The sequence below is a fragment of the Lepisma saccharinum genome, chromosome 1 (genome assembly GCF_977018435.1).
Source record: "Lepisma saccharinum chromosome 1, izLepSacc3.1, whole genome shotgun sequence".
Lineage (NCBI taxonomy): Eukaryota > Metazoa > Arthropoda > Insecta > Zygentoma > Lepismatidae > Lepisma > Lepisma saccharinum.
In genome coordinates, this window is record NC_139229.1 from 66,309,651 (window position 1) to 66,336,639 (window position 26,989).

General features: G+C 36.2%; 2 protein-coding genes across 2 annotated transcripts in view; one reads left to right on the forward strand and one right to left on the reverse strand.

Annotated features, from left to right (window-relative positions):
* Window positions 1-14,581, forward strand: part of Dscam4 (Down syndrome cell adhesion molecule 4) — a 482,573-nt gene extending 467,992 nt beyond the window's left edge. The window contains exon 38 of the mRNA XM_083132205.1: window positions 13,660-14,581. Within this exon, the coding sequence (XP_082988331.1) occupies window positions 13,660-13,822 (163 nt within the window). The 3' untranslated portion in view covers window positions 13,823-14,581. The remainder of the gene's footprint in view (window positions 1-13,659) is intronic.
* Window positions 14,582-18,462: 3,881 nt separating this feature from the next.
* LOC145996030 (thioredoxin domain-containing protein 12-like) overlaps window positions 18,463-26,989 on the reverse strand; it is a 49,907-nt gene continuing 41,380 nt past the window's right edge. The window contains exons 3-4 of the mRNA XM_083132217.1: window positions 21,101-21,244; window positions 18,463-19,274 (exon numbers count right to left, since the gene is read on the reverse strand). Of these exons, the coding sequence (XP_082988343.1) occupies window positions 19,123-19,274; window positions 21,101-21,244 (296 nt within the window). The 3' untranslated portion in view covers window positions 18,463-19,122. The remainder of the gene's footprint in view (window positions 19,275-21,100; window positions 21,245-26,989) is intronic.

Genomic DNA, 26,989 nt, shown 5'->3' on the forward strand with positions numbered 1-26,989 from the left:
TAATAGAAATAAAGCATGCAAGTAAAACAAAAGTAGGAGTACAACAACTTCAAATTTTCTGGCAATTTCTATATTTTTCATAAAATCTCTCCTTTTACCTAAAAATGGACTCAGATTCTCTTCACCAAGGGAAATTTTCCTTCATGTAGCAACACTGCCTGTGCCGAGTATGGCACAGAAAGCAGGAAGGAACAGTTTTCTCCTTCCAACACTGTTTCCAGTGGTGAAACTGATGCTGCAGGCCATGGCATTTTAAATAGCGACTCGCTTCGGTTCCCTCACCCTCCGCACATACAATCGGGGAGGAAACATTTTCATGGAGAATAAATAATCATTGGTATGCATAAAACAGTCTTTAAATAATTTACTTAAATTCTGGTTTAGAAGCTTATTTTAATTGTTTGCATATTTATTAACAGCAATTGCCATATATTACAGCTAAATGTATAAAAATTTATGAAAAAAGTTGATTTTCTGGTGGTAAACACTTCACATGGAGAATATGTCACTGGTGAATATTGAAAAGATGTTGGGCCCTTCACATACAACATTCAAAATCATAGAAGAATGATAAAATGGCAAAATAACTAGCCACATTCTTCTCATTGCATAACTTACAAGATAAAACCATATTTAGAGAATAGTGAAAATAACTTTAAGGTAAAAGAAACACAATGGAAAGCCATGGAAGCATCAACGAATACCAAGAAGACGTCAAAGAAGCTCGTACAGAAGAACACAAAAAGGTGAGAGATTTTGAAATTAATTGTTTTGCTAAATCAGAAGTGTAGTTTAGCTTAAAATAAAGACATATGGCAGTGTGAATAAGGATGTTAAAGGGGTCACAAAATTTCACATAAACTGTTTATTCACGTACCAGACAAAATGATGAATTAAAAAACAACTATGGTGTCTGAGGGTGTTGTTCTATTTGAGGGCTTCTTTTGTGTATTCTTGTTGCCTAATTCCTAGATTTTTACATGCTTTACAAATTCCCATCTTATAAAATGTTGGGATATTGAACAATGCATGTAAGTAATGAAAGTTTAACTATTCTAGTACGCAGAGTCACGTAAGTTGAACACCTCTTGGCACTTTTAAGGCATGCGCATGAAGAAATTGTATTTGGTAGGTTCCTGATCCTTGATCGTCATCAAATGCCATTAAGAGCATGAGTTATAATCCTGTAAGTATTTGTAATTGTTCTATTTGTAACCTATGCCATGTTATAGAACAATTCTTTCAATTGTAACATTATTTTTGCTCAAGCGAAACTGATTGTAGAACCCATTTAAACTGCTGAGGAAAAGAAAGGTTATCATTTCTTATTTGTATTCCACAAAAATCGGAAACACTTGTTAATTTTAGTTTGAGCTGATTCCCGCTTCCATTTGATTTACTTAAGAAAATCTTGACACAGATACAGTGGTACCTCTTTCTGCCTTGGTGAAGTAACAAGACTTATTGCTGTGCTCCAGAAAATATTCACCTACAATAAAAGGACGATACAGCTAAAAAAAATTGCACTTACAAAACTCAGCAGCTAGCATTTGATTCTTTTACCTCATCTTTCTGAAAAAGTCAGCACTGCACTTTCACTACACTTTTATCCAGATTTATCGTTACTTTGGAAACCACTACGCGAGCTCTCGATACTGCACTGAAATTACTTCTTCACTTCATTTCTTCTTTTTTTTGCTCCTCTCAGATCCAATTTAAAGAAACTCTCAGGAAAAGATGTCTTCTTCAAGTTGATCGTGAAACCACAGTCACAAATTTCCAGACTTCATATGCACATTACAAATATGTCCGTTTTAATTTTGGCCACGAAAAAGTGATGGCTCTTCAGAGCTCGTAGAAACGAAATCTTACTTAGAGAAAATTACCTTTATTCTTATAAACTTAGAATCGTCTTACACTGCCACACTTTAACTTGCTTCAGAAAGTCTCGCCACCATCAACTAATTCGTGTTTTTTTCTCCACTTTTTCCTGTGGGCACAGTCAATTTTGCAGTCATTCTGTCTAGAAGTCTCTATCAGAACACTCACCGGCCCCCGTGGCAGAGTGGTTAGTGCATCATGCTACGATGTCAGGGGTCCCGGGTTCGAAACCCAGCCTGGGCATGGATGTTTGTAAGTGTCCATTCATCATATCATCATTCATCCCCATCTTCGCAAATTAGCCAAAAATGGCACAAAAAGCGAAATAAAATAAAGCAAATCAATCGTCATGGTCACGATTAGCCAAAATCTATCTATCTATCTATCAGAACACTTGGCAACAAAATCAACTGACATTTGAAAATGCAGATATTACATCATAATATTAACAAAATCTACTTGCCCTTGAGCATCATCTCAACCTGTATTTGTACAAGATGAAGATACTTGTTTAAATTTCTAATTTACAAACTTCGATTAATGCAGATGTTTCCCATATGACCTACTGGAATTATATTATCAGCATTGCTCCTTGAATGAAGACTATCAAAGGTTACAGCTCTCTTAGTTTCTATCCATCTTACAGCCATCCTGGTAAAAGAGTTGCTGGTATTAATACTTTGTAATCAAAGTGTCCCAGGTTTGATTCCAGGTGGAGGGCTACATTTCATTGCTTCACGTCCAACTTTCCATATAGATTCGGTCCCAAGCAGCCTATCTGTGCATAAAGACAACTTAATAATTTCAATAAATTATCATATAAGTAAGGAGTATATTTCTGGACGAACTTAAAGAAAGTCAGGCCATATCTTTGTAATCTTGACATGGTGCAAAGAAGCATGGGCCATCACATGCCCAAATGTGTCCTTACAAGAATTGACAACATTGAAGAGATATGTGGTGGCCACATGCCTCTTCAAGTTTGTTCGGAACTATACAACATTATAGATTGTCCATGTGGTTAGAATGAAAGTTTCTCTACTCATAGCTCTCTGGAGCCTGTTAAAAGCAACTGATTGCAGCTGAACTTGGTATAGATGCTATGCAGATCATGAGGAACCAAGTGCCGATGACAAAAAATAGTTAAACTTTTTTCCACCAGGTGGAAATGTGGTGTTGAAACAGCCATTGCATTCCAATTAAGTCACTGTATGGTGGGGATTCACCGCTGATTTAATTCTGAACCCCTTCAGCTTTGAGGAGCTGACATCACAAGATCCTATCATACATTCTGTTACGAGAGCACATTACACTCAACTCCTTGCACAGCATGTTGATCCTGCCTGCAAGAATGATGATGACCCCTGTCTTCATGCAAGATGAAGTATCCCAAATATGCTTCATGTCAATTTTCGTAATGATCGTGTCATCTTTAGGGGATTTCCAGATGCTTAGCCATCCCATTCTCTGGACATGCCCCCCTTTTAATTTCTGGCTGTCTGTAGAAATTCCTGAAAGATCGTGTTGATCAGGAATGTGTACAGACTCTGCCAGAGCTGAAAGCCAGCATAACATGGCATTTTTCTGCCATTCGCTGAGAAACGCTGCTTCCAAAGGGCCATTCAAGCTGATGGCACACATCGTAAAGGTAAAAAAAGGTAAAGTGTTCCCCTGTGCTTAGCACCACGCCATGAAGGCATATAGGGGGTGTGGGGGTAACGCCCCACACTTTCTTGATCCGGTCGTGAGTGGGGGTGATGTGATCAGCATCACGCCCCTGACCGCCTTTACCCCCCAGGGTTTCCCCCAGGTACCCATGTTATTCGACGCTGGGTGGGCGCCGGGGCCGCTTCCATCGTTAGAAAAGTTCCCGGATTTGAACCGGCCGGGGATCGAACCCGGGACCTTTAGCATGGTAGTCAGACGCGTTACCGACTGATCCACCGCAGCCAACCGATGGCACACACACATCGTGAACAATGCTATACTGACGTCAACTTAAAATAAAGTTTTCCATGTCCAACTTCTGGTTGTCATTATTTCAGCACCACATTTTCACCTAGTGGCGAGAATTTAAAGTATTTTTTCATCGGCATTAACTTCCAAATGGTCTGCATAGCCTCTATACAAATTTTCACTATAATCCGTTAGATTGCTGAGGCCTTTTTTGTCTTCAAAAGTTGCGAGAAAGGTTGCACAAGTATATTAGTCTCCATGGACAATATGTTGAAGAAAAAACATTTGCTAAATCTCATTCCTTCTAGGTAAAGCTAAAGACTTATTTGTTCCCCCTCATATACATATAAAACAAGATCCAAAGAATGTTAATTTATTTTGAATATTGGCTCTAAAAATTGTTGTTCAAGGAGAAAATTACTAATACAGTTTGTATGATAAAATGCAAACCAACCCTTAAAAAGGTAGAATAAAAAGTAATAGTGATGAACAGTGGAACAGTGAAGGTACATGGAAGATATTTGTATCAATAAAAAAATATTCATTTTGGGATTTCCAATCTTCTCAATATTTTGTCATAGTGTTAATAATAATGTGTATTTTCCCTCTTAAGAGAGATTGTGTGTGTGTGTGTGTGTGTGTGTGTGTGTGTGTGTGTGTGCACATTCTATTGGTACAGGTTGATATTGTCATATGGGTACATCAGTTTATTGGTAAAAAATACATATATAGATATAATTCATGTACCCCCATTTTATAAAGTAAATACAACAGAACCCCAATTTCACATTTTCTCAAATTATACATGCACTTTTTGTCATCCCAAAAAATCCATATGTGATATAATTTTTCTCGAATTTGCATTTCGCTGCATTTTAAGTTTTTCATCTTTTGGTCTGAAAAACAAAATCGAGGTTCTGCTGCATCCAAATACAAAGTTTCTTTTTCGGAGACAAAACTGATTGGAGTCAGCTGGCTACATACCCTAATTAAGGAGGCTAGTGAAACCATGCAGTTGAAAACAGTTATAGCTCTAAATAATGAGAGTTTGATTGAGTTGTGGGGTACAAATAGTGAATATATTTTTATGACACCCTGTAGATTTTTATTATGCTACTAAATTATGTTTGTGCAAATTGACAATAATGCTCTGGTTTGGTTCTTTGGCATGAAGAGCATCTACGCAATAGTGGAACATTATTTTTTCTGGCAAAATTCACCGGGTTTCTTTGGAACACCTTTGCAACATATTGAAGAATGATACTTCATTGCCAGGAAAGTTCGATTCGTCCATCATTTACCATCACAGAGAGATACATTTGGTCAAAGTTCAAGGGACCTCTCTAATATTAAAAATTACTAGGCTAAAATTTTCCCATAATATGTAAACATTCTTTGATCGTGTGATATACTTTGCATGTCTTCGCTACCTTTCACTCTTCCCTATTTGATATTACCTCGTTCTATTCCACTTCCTGCACTAGCATGTAATGCCCTAGTATTTGATAGACATTGCCTCAAGTAACAAACCTGCATAATAGATAAAAATTGAGGACTAATCCTGAGTTGTTAGCAAAACATAGTGCGTAAATGTGATGTTTCATGTACATGTAAGAAGCATAATGTGTTACTTGATATGTGTAATGAAATTGAACCTCGGAGGGTAGTACACGCACACACACATAGAGAGAGAGAGAGAGAGATATGCAGTTTACTTCCATTCCTTGTATAGCCCTGTATGGAGATAATGTCATCACCACCCTTCATTGATTGCAAGTGCCTGTGGTACATTATCCCTCAATAGCCTTTCAAAGTAATGAATTACTTGTAGCACATTTATTTTACAGTTACTTTTCTTTACATTTTTACATGAAAATAAATTTTCCTCAGGCAGATTCTTTTTTTCAATAACTTGAACAAACTGCTCACCTCAAAGAATGTACCCAAAGAGTATTTATTTTAGAGTATGAGAGTATATAATCTCTTGATGAAATTCCTAAACATGCTACAACTTCTTGGTTTAATAATAATTAACAAAATTATAGTTTGGAAAATAGAAGGTTAAACGAAATTTTTGAGTATGTGAACTTTCTTTGAATTTTGTTACTTCTATATAAATTTATATTTAAAAGTATTAAAGGTTAATTATATGTGAATGCTAATTTTTTATGCATGAAACATATTATACGAGTTGTTCCTTATCTAGACTAAAGTAACCATAACTGAGCTACTTTCAAAAATAAACTTTGTAACACTGTTCCTTAAGACCAACAATAAGCTAGAGTTCTTGTCATCCACCAATGAAATAAGCTCCATGAACCTGAGATGGTTAGATTAATATATAGTAATTAGTGTGTGTGGCATATAGTTACAAGCACCATTACGTAAATTGTAAAAAATAACTCTGATTTTATGTTAGGCAACTGCCTACAATACACACACACACACACACACACACACACACACACACACTTGAAAGTTGGTGAAAAGTGAATGTAGTCACATGAGGTAGTCAACGAAAACAGATGATTATGATATTGACATATGTATCAATCTTTCATCCTTTAAATCCATTGCTGTGGATGTTCAATATTTTCCCAAGTAAATTTGATTCTTAAAATGATTTATTCACGGATGCACAATACCATTCCAAATACTTCATGAAATCAAACTTTGGGAGTTTTGGGAGGATTAAATCAACAGGAAAAATATATATGTAAACATTGAAACTGGGCATCAACAGGAAAGTTGATGTTACTCCAAGGTTCAGAATCTCTGAGAGAGGTTCCTCTTGTATTCTTAGCACTCACAAAAAAATTACCTGCAAGTGTCACTTCCATTTGAGAAGTTTCTGAACATAAAACCATTGTCTTATAACTACAAATACAAAATGCTTATGGTATCAAACTCGATAATGGAAATGATTTCTTCTGAATCTTCCTGCTTGAACCATACCGAATAAATTGCATTTATATTGTGGCTGAGTGAAATGTGTTTGTGTTCCATCCTGTTTGGCACCTATGCTATGTCTCTTCATATTCACAGTGCTTCAGTAGGTTTGATGTCACACCCACAAGTTTTTCTGGCTTTCTCATTTTCATGTATTTCTACTTTCAGCCCACTCACAACCTTAGCTGGAATAATGTTATTGAATTTTGACAGGTATTTCTGCTAGGGTTTCTATCCCAGTCTCGTCTGTTCTGAATCATATTTGGAATGACTTTCATTTATTGAAAATGCCATAAGTTGCATGCAATATTTTTGCATCTGTGTTTCTTGTAAGATACCTTATTATCTGAACATTGGTCAAGCATTTATCTTCTGTCTCTGTGATTGCAATGTTAAGTTTTAATTTGATGTATTCTTCTGCATGGAATAATGCACCTTAAAGCATGGAATATATATTTTATCTACTTACATGCATACACTGTGGAAAATGTTCCATGAGAATTCCTTGCCTTCGAGAACTGGATAATGTTAATGAAACATGCATGTCCAATTTCTGTATTTTTATTTCTACACAAAATTCCATGTAAATCAATGTAGATGTAAGATGTAGTATTTGAAGATCTATCAACTTTCCTCAGTTTCAGGTTTCTAGAACAGTATTACAATATTATTACTATCATAAACTATCCATTCAGCTCCTTTTCTTGCTTGTTGGTATGTAATTTATTTTTTATTTCTGCACTTTTTTGACACTTGTATTAGTAAGAAGAGTTTATATTCCCAAGCCTCTCCCTGAGTGCACCACTATGTCCCTCAGTGCAAGTTAATTTCATCCTCTCATGAAGGGAGGGGGGGGGGGAGAACAAATGACTACTGTCTGGCTGCCTTAGCTGAGACCATGGATGGAAGTGCGCATGCGCCAACTGGACGTGTTCATTGTCAAAATAGGGGTGACGTCACTTTGTTCAGGAAGCAGGTTCCGTGAAAATTGTCTGCTGTGGAAACAACAATGAACTTACAAATGTAGTAACTTCGCCGCCAAAATAAGTAGAGACGTTTACGAATTATGTAAGGAGGTACAGAATGGGGAAAAAAATCGCCATCCATATACTATATAAGCAAACAGATCATATCAGGAAAGTCTTCATTACGTAACATGCGTAGATAAACTTGTTTGTAAACCAGTAACTTTAATTTGGATCATTCAATTAAATTGATCTCCTTAGTAAATATTATAATTAGCACAAATGTACACAGCAATAATTAGGATAGTATTCACTAATAATGGTATTATTATATGTAGTATTATTAATATAATAAAGAAAATGTAGTAACTGAATTATTTGTGGCATTGTGTTTTATATCGAGGGCATTTTGTAGAATATGCAACAGGGACCAAAACGTCACAGTTTTCTTTGTTCTACTTCGAAACGGTTTGTTACGAATTGTAAGAGACATCACAAACACAACAGAGCAAGCAGTAATAAAAACAAGAAGCGAACCCATGGAAGCAAAATGCCACAGAGTGATTTGGTGGTTGTTCTACCTGCTGCACCTTTTGCGTTTGGAATCATACTTTCCAGATAGTTTCGTTTCCCTTGGCCGGACTGTAGGGATGGATGATATCGGAAATTTGATATTGCGATATAACGTCAAGAAAATATTGTCACAGACAATATGATGCAATATTTTTTCTGTATTGTGATATCTGCGATATATCATCTCCACAATTTATATTGCCAAATATCATGACAATATATCGCTGACATGATATATATTGCTAAAATATCATGACTATATATAACCAACACAATATATATCAGCAAATATTGTGATGATATATCACCGACATGATGTATATCACCAAAATATTGTGACAATATATCATGTAGTTGATATCGCCTGGATGATATATTATCAATATCACGATATATTGCCCAACACTACACATGACCCTTTTTTAGCTGTCGCCCCTATGATTTACATGTATATATTCATTGAAGATTTATTTTTTATACTTTGAACATTTCAAGGTATGGTTGCTATATTTTAGATTTCAAAGAGATTTGCGATTACCATTTGCTCATATGTTAATGTTATACACTGTACTTCTACTTATTAACATCATCACATTAACCGTGTATATGACTATATTCGGTTCTCAAGTTCTGTAAATTCAAATTTAGGAAATATTGTCATGTGCACAACACATCAATAATCATTTTTATACTGATTAATAGTACAATTATCGAACAGACTGACATAAGAATTAATTAGTGTGAATTTTAGGTTGATTGCTATTAATGCTTATGTTACGTAGGGCTGTGCTGATACTTTTCCAGAGGCCTGTTGTCTTGCGGAGTCTGCAAAAAAAATGTCATACTGCACTTTTGTGGAGAGAAATGGATTTTATGATTAAATGGTTATTTTATGTGAAGATTTTATATTTTAAAGCAAAACTCTGGAAGATTGTACAGTATAATTCAAATAGAAAAAAATATGTACATTAAAATTTATAAATAGTTAAAATATTCTAGTATCGGTATCAGCAGGAGTATCAGTATTGATATCGGTTCAAAGTGGTATCGGCTCAGCTATAGTTTTAACTTTGACAAGTTTTAAGGTTTACAAAAGGCTAGTACTCTTGCCCTCAGTGTGAGCACCTGACGGGAGGTGGTGACATGTGAAACACTGACCCCCTCGTCCTCCAATGTATAGTTGTTTCGCAGACTATAGCCCTAAAAGGGCTGTTGTACCACTGGGTCTATTTATTTATTTTTTGTTACTTTATTGCTTGTTAAGATTCAAATTAGTATATTTTTTAAGTATTGGCATGAAATAGTAAAACTTATTGATACATATGCAATAAAATGTGATCTAATTTTATGTGTGACTGACAAATTTGAAACTGCATTCTGCTTTCATTGCTCATGTATATAATTAGTATTTGTGGAAAAGAACCACAAATCAGATGTCAAATGAAACTTTTATGGTATAAGGCATGTGTTCCTAAAGTTTCAACCCACATGCTCAATGAGAAAAAAACATTTTAGGTTTTAGGAAGAAGCAAAAGAGCCAGACTGGTCTAGTTGATAGGGTATCTGACTGCCACGTGGGAGAACCCAGGGTGGGTAATCTAAGGTTGGAATTTTTCCAGCCTTGTCCCCACATGAAGTGGCTCTGGGGCTCACCCAGCTTCAAATCAATGGGTACCTGGGGGCAACCCTGGGAAGTATAACAGGCTGGAGCATGGTGCTGATCACATCACCTTCAAAATGGCCGAGATCGAGTATGTGTGGGGCCTTAAACTCTCCCATTCTCTAAATGTGCCTTCATGGCACGGTGCTATATGCACCATGCACCATGGGGAACTTTACCATTTTTACCTAGGAAGAAGCAATTGGATAATGCTTTGTCAACTCATATAGTGTTAAATCAACTAAGTTAAATGAGTGATTATGTCGACCCTCGTGTCGGAATGGTTAGCACATCACACTATGACACCAGGGGTTCCAAATTTAAATTCCAGCCTGGGCATGGGTGTTCTTTGTGAGTGTCCCTTCATAATTTCATCATATCATCATTCATCCTCATCTTCGCAAATAGCCAAAAATGACAGAAAAGCAAATCAAAATAAACCAAATCAATCAATCAATGAATTACACAATTGGTTGTGATGGTAATTCCAAATTAGAAATGCCATAGTTTCACACACACACAAATCTTTGCCATACAAATGCATTTGATTCATCTTCTTGTCCTTTTCTTACTATACTGTCGCAGTTAAGTCAACAAAAATATGCAACAAATAAATTAACAAATCAAACACAAAGCATTGTCCTATTTGCCTTCCTGTTTCAGCCTAGACTACTACAGATGAAAACTCGCGTGTGGATTGAAACATTGGGAAATTATAATGAGGTATCACAGAACGTGGTTTCATTGTCTTGACGTAACACTTTTAGAATGCTACTGAAATGTAAATGTTTACTATAAAGTGGAATTTAGCCCTGTTTAATCAATGAGCTTGTCATATTTAACTTGGAGCTAGATTAGGGCTGGGTCAATTCTGATGCATCATCGGTTTAATCACTGGTAATTTGCCACCTGCAGATATTCTTTTTAAGGCCATACTGCAATAATTTAAATGACATATTTACAGCAATACGTTTCAATGAAGGGTCAAGTATTATCAGAATGATCATCATTAGGGGGTGGATATTTCCTTATTGCCCTTTTTTATACCTTTTTAGTCAAACATACGGTAATGTTTTAAATTCATTTCACGTTGCTTTGAGCTTATCAACACATTATTAATTGCTTATAAAAGCCTCTTTTGCATAACCTTCCCTAAATGCCCTTTGGTATTTTTTGTAACTCTGGCTTGATTTCGTGTCTTTGGTTTTATGTACATTGTAGAATTTCAGCAAGTAGTACAACACAGCTCTGCAGGAATGCTATATTGTAGGTCAAAATGTCTTACAAGGAAGCAGTTCAAAGTTACAGGAAGTAACACTATGTCCCAGTGAATTGCAACTTTGTTGTGTCCAAAAACTTCCTGTGAAGTAGAATTAACATTTTCATAATATAATGGACATTATATCAGACATTACAGCAGCACAAAATTGAGTAAAATACCTACGTAAATTGATTCTACTGTAATTCACTACCTATTTTGATGTCTATGCTATGTATTTTAGAGCTTTTTAGTGCCTATAAAAATCCACCCCCTAATTATCATCAGCATTGATTGAAAATGAGTTTGTCCCAGCCCCACTCTAAATAGAAAATACCTCGTCTAATATAAAAATGGGTTTTGTTCCTTAAAAAGTTATATTCTGTTCTGCTTTCCTAGAACTTCCCCAATTGAAAAATTATCCAGTTTGTGCTTTTCGTGATCTCTCTCCCTGGTCTAATCCTGAGAAATTATTTTTCCACACTGTTGAACCTGTTGAATCTTGCCTGGTGTTCCATGTTGAATTTTTAGACTATAAGGTTCAGCTGGACCTTTGGCTGCCGCCAGAGTAGATGTTATCAAATTTTCCTCTCCTTTCAAAAAACTGCTATGATATTCCAAAATCTAAAAAATGACATCATTTTAGAATACCTTCTAAAGCATTGGCGTGAATTTTCGTGTAGTTTGCTTTCGCTGTTATCTAGATGCCATCAATAGTTTAATAGACTTATAGACTTACATAATCTAGAAACCAAACCACATGAAAATTCATCTCGATGCTCTAGATGTAATTTTTCAGATTTTGAAATATCATTAAAATTTGAAAACATCTGCCCTTTTTTGAAGACCAAGTTCCAACTAAGCCTCAACCACTGTTTCTTCCTTTCTATTTGTACCTACTTTTTGGAGACTGGTGCTGTCTGCCTTCAGGGTTTTGTATTTGCATCTAACTGTCCATCTGTCTCTAGTCCCCAAACGGAAAAGGCATCAATATGGGAGGTTATGGTGTACACTAGAGTACTGCATTGGATCACTTTCGCTCGAAAATACTCGATCAAATCTCCCACGCTCGAGCATGATACGTTCGTTCGTACTGCACTCGTAGTAGAATGATTGACAATGTCCCGTATTTCAGAGCTTCATAAGCAGCACTGTCAACCTAAAACCTATACATGGAAGGAAACCACTCTATGCAATTACAATTCTAAATCATAATTCCGTGTATTATTATGAAAGACTCAAATATACATGAAAGTATGCAATATCTACAGACCAAAACGTAAAATGGATGCACATGCTGAGTGACCTGCCTAAGCAATTACAAATATCGTATCACAGTGCAAGAATTACGTGTACATCATTGTTCACTTACCGAAAAGGATAATCATATTCTGCGAAATAATAAAATGCAGTTATACTATTCAATCGAACATCATTTCAATGTGAAAATAATCGTAGAAACATAAAATGTCAGTCTAGGTATTTTCAGCCCATAATTATCTAATTCATTTTCACATATCTCCGTAAGATGTACAAAACTACATTTTAACGTGAAGATAATGACAATGTTCACTTATTTTTCAATTTCACTTCGTCTTTTACATCACGATCCATATTCGAGGACCCATTACAATAGACAAATGACGGAAATATGTGTACTAATAGGGTTCTAGAGTTCGAGTGTATTCCGCTTGTTCGAACATTTTTCGCTCAAGCATAAGACCTATCAATTCTGCATGCAATCTAGCGTTGCCCATGCAAACTATTTGCTGCTAGAGTGAAAAACGCTCATTGCAGCACTGTAGTGTACACTATAACCATGCCTATTGCTGCCTTCTCTCCTGCTCTGTGGCTGTGCTGTCTAAGGTGCAAGCTTTGGGCTCTGGCTACAGAGTGTGAGCGGGTCTGAGTCTCCTAGGGCAACGCAACAATTTTTCCTGAGATTTCGGCCTGTGCATGGGACCAGAGGCCACCCACCATCATGAGAAAATTGGAGAGCTATGAATAAGTAGCATCACCCGGTCATGGGAACCTACAACCATGACTGGGTGTTCATCATGCTCACCACATGGCACCCGGTAACTGGTTGGATTATCTCTCACCTCTGGTGAGGCCGGCTGTCAGTAGGTAGGACTTGACCCTCAAGTGCTGTTGCTTCACGGATTATTATTATTATTGATGCCTTCCCCGAACACACCCTACGTTTGGAGGCTATGGACAGATGAATAGTTAGAAGCAAATACAAAACCCTGAACACGGAGACAGAATCAGTCTCCGAAACATAGATATAATTAGAAAGTATGAAACAGCGGTTAAAAGTCCAAAAATCCAATATGAATCAATCACCACTGCCTGCTGTTTGTCCCTCCCATCCTATTATATACAATAGGAAATTTATGCAATTCAATATATTCCAGTTTCAGCGATCGAATCCATCCTCCTTCAAGATTCTCTGATTCCCACGAGCTGAGTGAAGCGGAATGTGATATGGACAGTTTGAAGAAGCTGAGTGGTATTTCATCCGGGAGAAAGTTATCTTGCGGTCGAAGTCGAGATTCCACATTCCAAATTGATGTTTAGATCATAGCTCATATCATAAATAAAAACTTACCATTGAAATGTCCTCCCCCTCCTCCTAAAAATAATAATAATAAAAGAGCAGAAATAACAATGCGACTTATAAATAACAAGTCCATGGTGCCTTGCGGATAACATTATTAATAGTGTTCTTGGTACTGGGGAACACCAGGCAGATAGAAACGACAAGGAAAAATATTAATACTAATTCATAGTGCAAGCAAAATCTCAGGACATGTACAGGCTAGTTTGATACTATATTTGGTGACAAAAACTATCTTGCAATCAAATCTTCCTTGCCCATCTGTGCTTAAATTTATAACTATTGAAACTGCAAACAAGCGAAAGGGTTCCTGAATAACTTTGTTGTGCATAACATTTGTGACATGAATGTTGTCACCTGATAACTATCAACCCAATTGTAATTTGGACAGTGCTTTACATCACTGCCAATTTCATCTTTTTCGAAAAATAGTCTGATGTCTTTTAACTTGATAGAAAATTAAAAGCAGGTAAAAATTTTACCTACAGATGAACTAAGTGTACAATTCCTATTCTATTGTTCTTCTGGGATCAGCATTTGAAAGACTTTGGACTTTTGTCACCAGTACAATGCAATTGAGACTGCAGTTTTATGGTTAAATTTATGATTGGGGAGTTTGAAATGTGTGCATCCAGTTGTATGTCATTGTTGATATTTAAGTGAATTTTAATTATAATGTTTGTTCATGATTATATTCGTATATTGTTTTGTATATAAAATAATGCCTTCCAGAAAATACGCACTTTGTATTATTTCCCTTTAATATGCATCCTAGTTGAATTGTAACAATGAAACTTTAAGTCTGCGGGATAAAATTTCCCATTAAACAGGTATGGGTCAGCTTTACTGGATATCAGAAAATATGACATATCAGCATGTCCATTTATCAGTAAAATTTACCAAGAATTTTAACTTATTTGGCATTTTAGAAATAAGTCTTCAACGGAGTGTGCAATTCTCCCATTTTCTTATCACTTTGTAAAAGTATGTTGTTGAGTTCAAGTTCACTTTATGCACAGAAAGCTTAATTGGGGCTGGTCCCACAGTTTAAAGTGGGATCAACTATTATATGCCTCTCCACCAGGTATCAAACCCATGACCCCTTGATTATAAGGCAACAATGTTACCACTATGCAACTGAGAGACTGTAAGAGTATAATTCACATGCTTTGGCTTTGTAAAATAAATTTGTAACATGCAACTTCATTCTTTGAAATTCGCTGACATACATTAATTAATGACGAGAAATGTCCAACTGAGCGGAAGCACTTCTTGTGAATTTCGCAGGACTTTGAGACAAAGCCCTCTCATGTCCTCAATATTTTCTGATATACAGACTATGGTGGCACCAAATCATATTCTCTCAAAAGCACATCCATCAGTTCCAAATTTTCTGGACAGTCTATATACACTGTCTGCCTGCAGGGAGCTAGCAGAGTAACAAAATAAACACAAAAAGAGTTCCCGAGTCTGGGTTGCACTTTATGTTTCCTCATAAAACTACACCTTCTGTGTCAACTGCCCATTGTCTGTCATGTCTCGCCAACTAAAGCAGGTGACACCGCTCTTGCATGACATTGGCAAGTGGTGCCATCTATCAAAGCATGCATGAAGTAAGGCTACACATCACAAAATTTGGAAGTGCTCAACCCAAAATTATACATTTTCAGTTCTATATTTATATCCATACATATAATAACAAAATGGAAGAACCTAAAACAATCCACAGTACCAGTTCAGCCATTCTATCCCTAGTGGAAATAATAATACTTATATGCAGTTGACTGGGTCTACTTTTAATGACTGAAAATAATATTTGCTCCTACAGAAGTTGAAAGTTTAATAAAGTTGATGTTTCTGCCCTCAAAACGTTATCTCAATATGGGACATGAAGAAAAAGAAATATAATCAGGAAAAATATACTCTTTATTTCAGTTTCCTCAATGTAAAACATCACATATCACTAAACGTGATTATATTACAGAACATTTTTACAAATCTTACTTTGAAATTCATGCTAAAATATTTCAATAAATGTGCATATCTGACTTGGTAAGTAATATATTTTTCTATTAACATGTTGCAATTTCCTTTAGCATAATAACTACTGGTTTACAGTTGGATTGTTTCAGTAATAAAGTCTTATTAATTCAACATCTCCTGATATATATAAATAGTGACATGGAAAGGTATCACTATTATCTGTTGTACATACAGTTAAGGAATAAGATAGACGTTGAACGGGTAATGACAATTCGCACTCCTTCTATATGCTAACCATGCATAAAAGGCTGTACTTTGGATTCATTGTACTCACTCACTCACTCACAAAAATAAGAATACATTTTGCATAAATATTCAATTATGTCCAAAATGCCTGACCCTGAGGATTAAGAAAGCAAATTATGATCATCTTCATGAATACAAGAAGTAAAAATTACAGTACCAGCTATTAGAGGAAGATCCCTTGTCCTATACCAACTAAATGTTCAATAAAAGAAATACATTTTTCATTAATAGTACAAAGTTGCTAATCTGGTACAGTATGGTAAACAAAACTTAATTGGAAGATGAAATAGATTTCACCCATGATATATACTGTCCAAAATACTGACAAGTAACAACCTAAACATAATTCTAAGTACATATATTCTTGTCATGTTTAGTCCATTTTTAATAAAAAGCTCTAAAACTGTTTTCATTAGTCGAGTACATCTACCTAATGATTAAAATTAAAATAAGACTAGGATGTAAATATCTAACAATATCCACAATTGAGAGAGATTCAATGGGTTTCTGGGTCCAAATATTCATTGTTTATTGATTTTAATAGTAACATAATTCATTTTCACATGCATATTAAATAATAGTTTTAACTTTAGGATATATTAGTTCATGTTTATCAGATTCTTGTACAGATATAAATTAACACAAATAATTAAAACACATGTTAGGCATAAAAAAACATTATATAAAAGTAGATATATCACACACGTGCACTCACTCTCTGTGGGCCAAAAGTCACGATTGGATACTGTTTACAGTGGAAGGGAAATTGTCATAAAAGGTTGAGAAGAATGTCCAGTGCTCAAAAAATTTTCTTCAAAGCTAGGCGCCAGGAAACTACCTACTAGCAATTGTGCATACTACATTGTTTCAAAAGTCGCAGAACCCAAACTTTCAAAATGTATACCATGAAAACCGTAAGAGGTATTTACACCAGGTTTTCTGCACTAAACTAATCATGTACGCTTTCACTGGGTTGATAAATTTATGTTAGCATGTATCCAAATAAAAGCAATTACATTAATTTAAAAAATATTGTTAATTTGCTGAAAATATCTTAGAATTGATTTTCAACAATATATACCAACTTAGAAAATTTCAGCGAAAAATGAGGTTCGACCAGGACTTGAACACGGGTCTCTGATATACCGTGCCATTGCTCTAACCACTGAGCTACTGAGCCGGCCTGGCCTCGCCTGATTTCTTGCTGTCGGCTGTTCCTCTCAGCGAAGAGGTGTTAATTATTGAAGATCAGGCACACATAGGAAATGTACTACGTATAAATTTTCAGCGAAAAATGCATTAACATCTCTACGGTATGCCAGAGACCCAGGTTCGGGTCCTGGTCGATCCTGCATTTTTCCCTGAAAATTTCTATGTAGTACATCTCCTGTGTGTACCTGATCTTCAATAATAATACCAACTCTTAACAATTTGTGGGATCATTTGTTGGTGTTTGACTAGTCGTAAAACAGTTGCTTTGTGAGGTACAGCACAAGCAGGGGATTTTTCTTGGAAAACCTCTTGCACATGAGTGTAAGAATGAGTAGTAAAATACTCTTCAGCAATGAACACGCGCTGCTCCAAAGAATACGCCATGCTGAATCAATTAAAAGAACAGGCATAGTAGCGTCGAAAGTGAGCGAAGAGAATTCAGTGTAACCAGAGGCAGACTAGGATTCTCTCAAGAGTCCAGTTTCGGCACAAAATCTTGGTTTATGATTTTTCACGTAAATGTATAGCCAATACTTAGGCACATGTGGCGTGCGTCTATTGACAATATTTCGACCTGCTAGCAGTGCCATATAAAATCCCAAAAATGCCACTTTTTTACTCAACCCATAAAATTGCCAATAAAAAATCCATCAAATGTTGCACATAACCATTATTGGTCGCAAATGATAGATTAACATGGCATCAGTCATCTAATTATGACCCTTCGATAATTTCTTATGTATTTTTCTCATTCAAAAGTGCATTTCTGGAAAAAAATTAACGCTGCCTTCCACCAGTTATTAATTTATCTAAATTTTCACTATGGAGAAAACTGATAATTTTAAACATTGAAAAATATCTCAATGGATGAGACTTTATAATGCAGAAAACCTGGTGTAAATATCTCTTACGGTTTTCATGATATACATTTTCAAAGTTTGGGTTGTTCAACTTTTGAAACACTCTGTATAAGAAGCTGAGCATCATGGTATTCAATACATCACTAAATCATTCGAGAAAACAGGAAATGGGGTGTTAAGGGACAAAGAGTAAGAAATTATTACTGACTCTCTGGAATGTTCACAATGTTGATTTAAAAAAAAAAATCATTTGCTTACGCTGTACTCCAATTTGAACTTAGAATCATCAAAATTTCGTACATATTATAGCATAAGATCACAGTCGCCAGGCTGAAATTTTTAGTCGCCATGGCTACCTGGCGACTGGGATTTTTCGAGCCCTGGGAATGCCCATCCTCCTTACATATGGTGTGTAGTTTCATTTGTTTTCCGATGGAGGTTAGTACATCCCAATATTGTGGTTAGGAGTCAGGTTTCCCAATAGAGGTCTATTGGAATGCTATAGTTAAAACCCACATTGTGGTAGCATGCGTTACTCATGTGTTTGGTTTCCTGGCTTGTGTTTCCAAGCTAACACTTGTTTTGTGCATTATAAACAATGGCGGATACAAGTCAACTTGCTACTGACGAACACCTTGTTAGTATATAGGTGCATGAAAAGGAACGAACTGGTGAAGAGCATGAAGAAATCAAAGAAACCATTTTTAATTGCTTCAATAAACCATCTCCAACTGAGGCCAATATAGGGAAACTTAAGAACAAGATCTTTACAGTTTCTTCACTGAATACCGCATTAACTTTCACAATAATAATATTATATCAATATCCGATTGTGACTTAGAGTGAGTGTCTGTCTGTCTCTCTTCAAAATAAAATGCTAAACTTGTGGCAGTGTTGTCTCAAAGTTCCTGACCAAATTTTTCTTGTTGCAATGTACTTCCCAATACTTTCTTCATGGATGTCACAATATCATCGGTATCAAAATAGAAATACTTATAACTTGGATTTCCCTTCTCATTGTAAATATCAGTCCTCACTTCACCTTTTGGATCTGAAACACACACAAGATAAAAATAAAACCATCATTTAACCTACTAACGGTCATAGTACGTATAATTTGGGCAAAGAAAATACTATTAGGTAAGATAAAGTTCCCTGTGCATGTAGAAACATGCCATGAAGGAACATTTAGGGGATGTGGGGTTAGAGCCCCATGCATTCTTGAACTTGGCCATTTTGGAGGTTATGTGATAGCACCACACTCCGGCTGCCTTTACCCCCACGTACCCATTGATTTGAGGTTGGGTGAACCTCAGTACCACTTTCTTCAGGGGCAAAGTCTGAATAAATCTATTAATTGGGACCATTTTCATCCTCTATACATAGTACTGTGTTAGTACTAGATTGTTGCAAAGCTACGTTACCATATTTTATTCTTAGTTTATGTTGGTTTCCTGGGTTAATTGTGATTACGAATGACATGAAACTGATGAAGGGACATTCACAAAAGAAGCAAATGCCCAGGCCAGAACTCAAACTTTTGACACAAAGATTGAGTGGACTGTACTTGACCACAACACCAAGGTAGCATCATTGAGATTATGTAGTGTGCTTACGTACATGTTATATAACCAACAGTTACGGGTAAAATGCTCACAAGTGAAGAATCATAACTTGTCCACATACACAGAGAAAGAGGGTAGCATTTTATAAATATTTAGAGTTTAATTAAAAATGCTCAAAGTAGGAGAAGCCATCTTGCCAGGAAGGATAACTCATTGATTGATTGATTTGGTTTAAGTTACTGTGCTTTTCTGCCACTTTCGGCTAATCGCAAAGATGCGTGATTATATGATTAAACTGATGAAGGGTCACTCGTAAGAACACATGCCCGGGCTGGGATTCGAACCTGATACCCCTGTCATTGTAGCATGCTGTGCTAACAACTCCACCAGGATAATTTGCACAAAGCAACACCTCCATTCATTTTCGTCATGTTAAGATCTGACCTATCCCCTTCTTCAGTAATTTCCACTTCATGAAATGATAGAAACCACATATCATGTTGGTCAAGGGTGTAATGTGGAAGGTAGTTGTTTGTGATAGATTCAAAGACAAGTCACAACTATAATATATTCAATGGGGAGTTCAAACCATAGCTAATACAGATCGTAGCATCTCTACTGGCATAATAATTGAATAGAAACAGCACAAGTTAAATATGGAGGGAACAAAAAAGCATGTTGAAATGTATATCTAGGTTTTGTTTGTTCTTGTCACCTGCGAAGACTGAAAAACAAAAGTCAGTCTTTGAAATAAATATGTTTCTATAAAGAAACAGAAGTAAGACATCATGACAAAAGAAATAGCAGGCTCCAGGACTCGTGTTGATCATGCATCATCCAACGAAAAACCATTCGCATGTGTTGGATTGCAAAGAGTGGTTGTGTCATGAGTTCAGTTTCGTTCAATCACCGAGACTGCAAGTTGATTACAGACCGAGGACTATCAGTGCTTCCACGTACATATCTGAGAAGAGTAGTAGCCATATGACTCTTTATGTTCATATGATTAACAGGATGAAAGATATTCTGAGAACTGTGTTCAAATTATATTTTTAGTTCTCAGAATTATCTCACTATGTATGTCTAGATGTTTAATCAATTTGTTGAGCTCAATGGCAAACATAATAGAGGAAACAAAGGGTGAGTCATCTACGATAAAGATGCCAATAAGAATGCTTCAAAGAGTCAAAACAAAGAGAGCTGTTTGCCTACTATTATCTTGTTTGTCAATTGCACCTTGCTAAAAAGTTATGGCATTTGGCAGTTCATATGTAAAATACATAAGCATACCATGATGATTTATAATACTTACCCAAGAAAAGAATACGAGGAACATATCCACCATCAGGGGAATATTTTCCCTCGCTAGGTTCTTCATCGTCTTGAACATTTACCATTACAAAATGTTTACTAAGTGCTTCTATTTCAGACGATGATGCAAATTTTGGTTTTAAGGCTAGAAGAGTAAGCATATAATTAAATACCATTCATATAAACAGAGCATTCTTCCCACCACTCTTATTTAATTTATTTGCCTGTCTTCATCTCGTGTAGACCAATACAAATATATATCTGTGTGTGTGTGTGCGCATGTGGGTAGGGGAGGGGTTCCAGTAGAGATAATATAACAAATGTGAAGGAAATAGGTTACATGGGCACTTGAAAACAATTCTGGGATTGTCTAGGTTGGTGTTTCTGGTGTCAAAATCACTGTTGATAATGGGGAGTAAGGAACGTAGGGTGTGTGATTTTGTTGAGCCATGGTAAGGATCACAATAAGGAAAAATAGAACTTCTTATCCCAAAATGTAGGACTTGAAGTCAAAATGTAGGACACATATGATTTGCAATATATAATACACATTACTAGAACATGTTAGTAAATAATGTAAAAAATGACACATTTTCACTTTTAAAAAAGAAAGTTTTTCTAAGGATACAAAAATCCCAAATTTGTAACCAATAATAAACAATACATTTCTTACCACACGTGTCTACATCATATTTCTCAGGGGAGCCAATTTTTCTTAAAATTTCAGATTCATTCAAAATATACTCGTGGAACTCTCTGAAAGTATACTGAACCAGTGCCAAACCTTTAACAGACTCTGTGAGAAATTTCTTTCCTTCATCACTACAGTGTGCTGACATTAATGAAAATACTCTGAACATTTGCATTATTACCTGGAATGACAAACAAATATTCAGCAATTAACACAACTTGAAATAATATGAAACATAATGTCCTTAAGTTGAAATGGTTCCAGAAAGTTTCATTTGGTTCTGTATCAGTCATTGTTTCCGAAAATTTTTTTTTTTTTTTGGTCTGAATCAAAATTAATTTCACAATTGGGTGTGGGAGTGCAGTCCACAGAATTTTAATGCTTGAGGTTTCCTTTGATTACTCTTTTTTCGACTGAAGCACATATTTTCATAATTCAAATTATGTGACACTCAAAATGTAATTTGTTTTTCCTCCTGGACCCCAGACATTAGGCTAAAATGTAGGGCATGTCTGGTAAAAAGAGGATTTCTGGTAGAGGTGATATTGGGTGATAACCAGGGCCTGGATTTTGATGACTCAAAAATATCTGAAAAATTACCTAAAAAAATTATATAAAAATTTTGTCTTTATTTCAGGGTATGACAGAAGGCTCTGGAATGTTCTGAGCCTTTACCGGCCTGGGGCATTTCAGTGTACAGTTAATGAGATAGTTAGGTATAAATTAGATGTAGTAGCTGTCCAGGAAGTTAGGTGGCCAGGAGAAGGGAATTGTAAGTAGTGTAATTGGATTGTTTCAAAGTCATACTTAGTAGGTATTGTTTTTTTTTATTAATTGAATATTATTTTTTGACATATTTTGACAATTTTTTGTCGATGTTTTAGCGTTTGACGATTTTTCAGTGCAATTTTCACCGCATCTCATTTTTTTCCCACTCATACTTGGTAGGTATGCATTTGTAGCTTTTTTTTATCAATTGAAAATTAGTTTTTGACATATTTTGACAAATTTTTGTCGATGTTTTAGCGTTTAGCGATGTTTTTGTAAAATTTCCTATTTTTTTTTTCCCACTCGTACTTGGTACGAATGCCACGATCTTACGTGATATAACTTAACCTATTTATTTTTTTTGTGCTAAACTACACGAGAGCCTCTACGTGCTTTGACCTATTTTAGAGTAGAACCATAAAGACAGAGCTGCAACCGAAAGTGAGGCTCGAAGTGAGGCTTGGTGAGGCTGGACTTAATAGTTTGCTCTTGTAAGACATAAGCCTTATTTTCTCGCAGTGTTGCCAACATTTTACTCGAAATAAAATCACCAAGGTTTTTTTTCTTGGTCTAACCTATGTTATTGAACTGCGTCGTCGCGTCCAAACCTGCATGACTTCCGAACACTATTGGTTTTATTTATATTTTTTCTTACGTATAGGTGTATATGATGAATCCCCAAACAGATTTTTCCTAAGTCTTACTGTTTCCAAGATAACCCCACTTCCGGTTGCTATTTTGGATTTCTGAACATAGGTTCTATTTATATTTTTTCTCACGTATAGGTGTACTTGATGAATCTGCAAACAGATTTTTCCTAAGTCTTACAGTTTCTAAGATAACCCTACTTCCGGTCGCCATTTTGGATTTCCGAACATAGGTTCTATTCATATTTTACTTACATATAGGCGTACGTGACGAATCCGCAAACAGATTTTTTCTAAGTCTTACCGTTTCTAAGATAACCCCACTTCCGGTCGCCATTTTGGATTTCCAAGCATAGGTTTTTTTCATATTTTATTTACATATAGGCGTACATGACGAATCCGCAAACAGATTTTTCCTAAGTCTCACTGTTTCCAAGATAACTAGTAGTCCAATTAAGCCGGTTCTGGAACCGAAAATGGGGCTCGGTGGGGCTCGGTGGGGCTCGCCAAACCTCAAAAACTTATTTTCTCTCTACGTTCCGCGCCTTATTTATTGTGCTGACGATGTTTCACAGCGTAGAAAACAGCACCAAAACATCAAAAACTCACTCTGATTATTTGGAGCTCACCAAAACCTCAAAAACTTATTTTTATTAATTGAGGTTCACCAAACCTCAAAAACTCTTATTTTTTCTCCATGTTCAGCGCCTTATTTATTGCGCTGACACAACGTGATGAGTAAATAATGCAGTTTCTTATTCTTGAAGGATGAATGCACCTTATCGTAATTTTCCAAGCCCCGGTCAAATGTTTGTATATCGTGATTTTTGTAAACCTCTCTCTCGGGAACGATGTGCCACACACACGCGCGTGCACGCCTATATTGTGACGCAAACAAACAAACAAATAATATTTTTTTTAAGATTTCTGGCCCCTAACCCCACTTCCGGTCGCTATTTTGGATTTCCGAGCATAGGTTCTATTCATATTTTACTTACATATAGGCGTACGTGATGAATCAGCAAACAGATTTGTCCTAAGTCTTACCGTTTCTAAGATAACCCTACTTCCGGTTGCTATTTTGGATTTCCGAACATAGGTTCTATTCATATTTTTTCTCACATATAGGTGTACGTGATGAATCACCAAACAGATTCTTCCTAAGTCTTACTGTTTCCAAGATAATCCTACTTCTGGTTGCTATTTTGGATTTCCGAGCATAGGTTCTATTCATATTTTTTCTCACATGTAGGCGTACGTGATGAATCCGCAAACAGATTTTTCCTAAGTTATGAATTGGAGGGTTCTATGGCAACCTATATTAATTCTCGTAAGAGAACAGAAAACACAAAAAAAAACAAAAAAAAAGAATACTGTGGTCACTACAACAAATAGTCTTCTTCAACCCCTATCTAACAAACCAAAAAAATCATCATCCTAACTAGAACCATGTAACTAACATTGTGATGACTCATATTAAGTACCTCTTAATTGTATTACTTATAAGGGTATACTTATAAGCATATATACTCTATAAAAGTATATGAAACAGGTGGTTTCAATACGGTCCGCGCTTTTATTATATAAGACGGCATATACTGCAGATCAGTCAGTCTCGTGAGAGCAGCCGAAGAGTACGGACGTTCTGTTGCAGTGCTTCTTGGTTTTTGTAAAAATAATAGGTATTTAATTTTCTTTGAAGCCACATACCATCTATTATTTCAAGTTCAAAGGTGTTTCACGTGGTTTTTCATAGTAATTTCGACCAGATTGAATTTTGACGTGATCGTGCATTTTCTATTTCACCTCAAGAAATTCTATATAAATAACATACCTGAAAATTGTATCGCTATATACTAGACTTTTTGATTTCTGTGATTTTCGAAAAAGCAATGGCATCCACCACCAGTTTCAATCGTAAAAATGATAAAACTGAATGTGTTACTTGTGGGAAGCTAATCTCAAGGAACAATTTATCGGTACACAGGGCAAGATGTGGCGAAACAGGTTCGAGAATTAATTGTTTGTTACCTTCTAAGCCTTGTGCTCGATGCGGAAAAATGATTAGCATTGCAAATTTAAGTAAACACCTCAAAATTTGCAAACCATTGACCGGACAAGCATCGAAAAGAAAAATCGATAATGCAGATACGGAAGCTTCTACTTCCAAGCAAATTAAATTATCCAATGAAGGCAAACCAATTAGATCTGCATTTAACGACCAACTCCAGGATTTTTCAATTAAGTCAGAACCAGGCCGTGACATCCTTAGTTTCTTGGACGAAACGAAAACACCTGTACTAAATATTTTGAAAGATAAACTTGAAAACAACTCTATAAAAGTATATGTTGTTCTGTTTTCCGAATACGAGAAAGTCGATGGCACAACGAGTATTTTTTATCATTGTACAAAAAATCAGACTCTTCATTTTGCTGACGTTGAAAATTTGGACAACTTCTATTATAAAGTTTCCAACGAGCTGGTTAAGAAACACGACGATTTCGAGGCTAAAGGGTCGGGATGGTCTCTGTGTGGAAGTCCTCACACGTTAACTGTTTACGTGAATCGATTCTCGCCTCTTCGAGCTTCCAGCTACGTTTCTCTTCCACCGAACATTCAACACAAGAGGGCTGTGTTAAATATACAGAACAGCGATAACAAGTGTTTTCTCTGGTGTGTGTTGGCTGCACTGCATCCTGTTTATTGCAAAAATAATCCAGAACGGATTTATCATTACAAGCAATACGAGTCCGAATTTGAAAGTGTAATGTCTGACATCGAATACCCGGTGACATTGTCGGATATAACAAAGTTCGAAAATCGTACAGGAAAACGCATCGCTATTAATGTGTATTCCTTCACGTCAGATAAATATCTCGTGCACCCTGTCAGGATAAGCGATATCGACGATGACGATGCTTGTGTAATAAATCTCCTTCTTATTTCCAACGAGGATGATCATCACTACACGCTAATTCGTTCTCTATCACGTTTGGTCAGAAGTCAAACTACCAAGTATGCAAACAACATCGAAGTTTGCCCGAGATGCCTAACCACGTTCGACGATCGTGACCGACGTGATCATCAAAATCTTCATAGTCGTCAAATTGCTCTGGAGAAACTTGCCGAACATAAAATTTATTGCGGTGACAACAGACCGGCTAGAATGTTGATGCCCGAAACGAACGAAGTCGAAGAATTCAAAATGCACAAGGCATTGTTGGAACATCCCGCAATCATCGTCTCAGATTTTGAGGCGTTCCTCAAACCACTCTCCTACTGCGAACCGGATCCTGAAATTTCCTCCACAACACCGTACCAGCTTCATCAACCTAATAGTTTCGGCTATGTTGTTGTGCGACGTGATAAAATAAATGAAGCATATATATACCGCGGGCCAAATGTAATCGAACACTTCCTGGAAAAAATGGTGGAGGAGGTTGAGGTAATTGGTAGCGTACTGCTTACATCAAAACCGATGGTACCTTTAACTGAAAATGAACTTCAAAATTACAATTCCACTGAGGTGTGTCCGGTATGTGATCAAAGTTTCACTGATGAGAACAAAAAAATATTCCACCACGATCATTTCAGCGGAAACTACATAGGTGGAATTTGCAACACGTGCAATCTTAAAATCCAGAAACCTAAATTCATCCCCATATTCTTTCACAACGGAAGCGGATATGATTTTCACCACCTGGTGAGACATCTTGGCTACGATCCGAAACGTATAGGTGTCTTGGCCGAGAATGAAGAACGCTACATTAGTCTCAGCAAGCA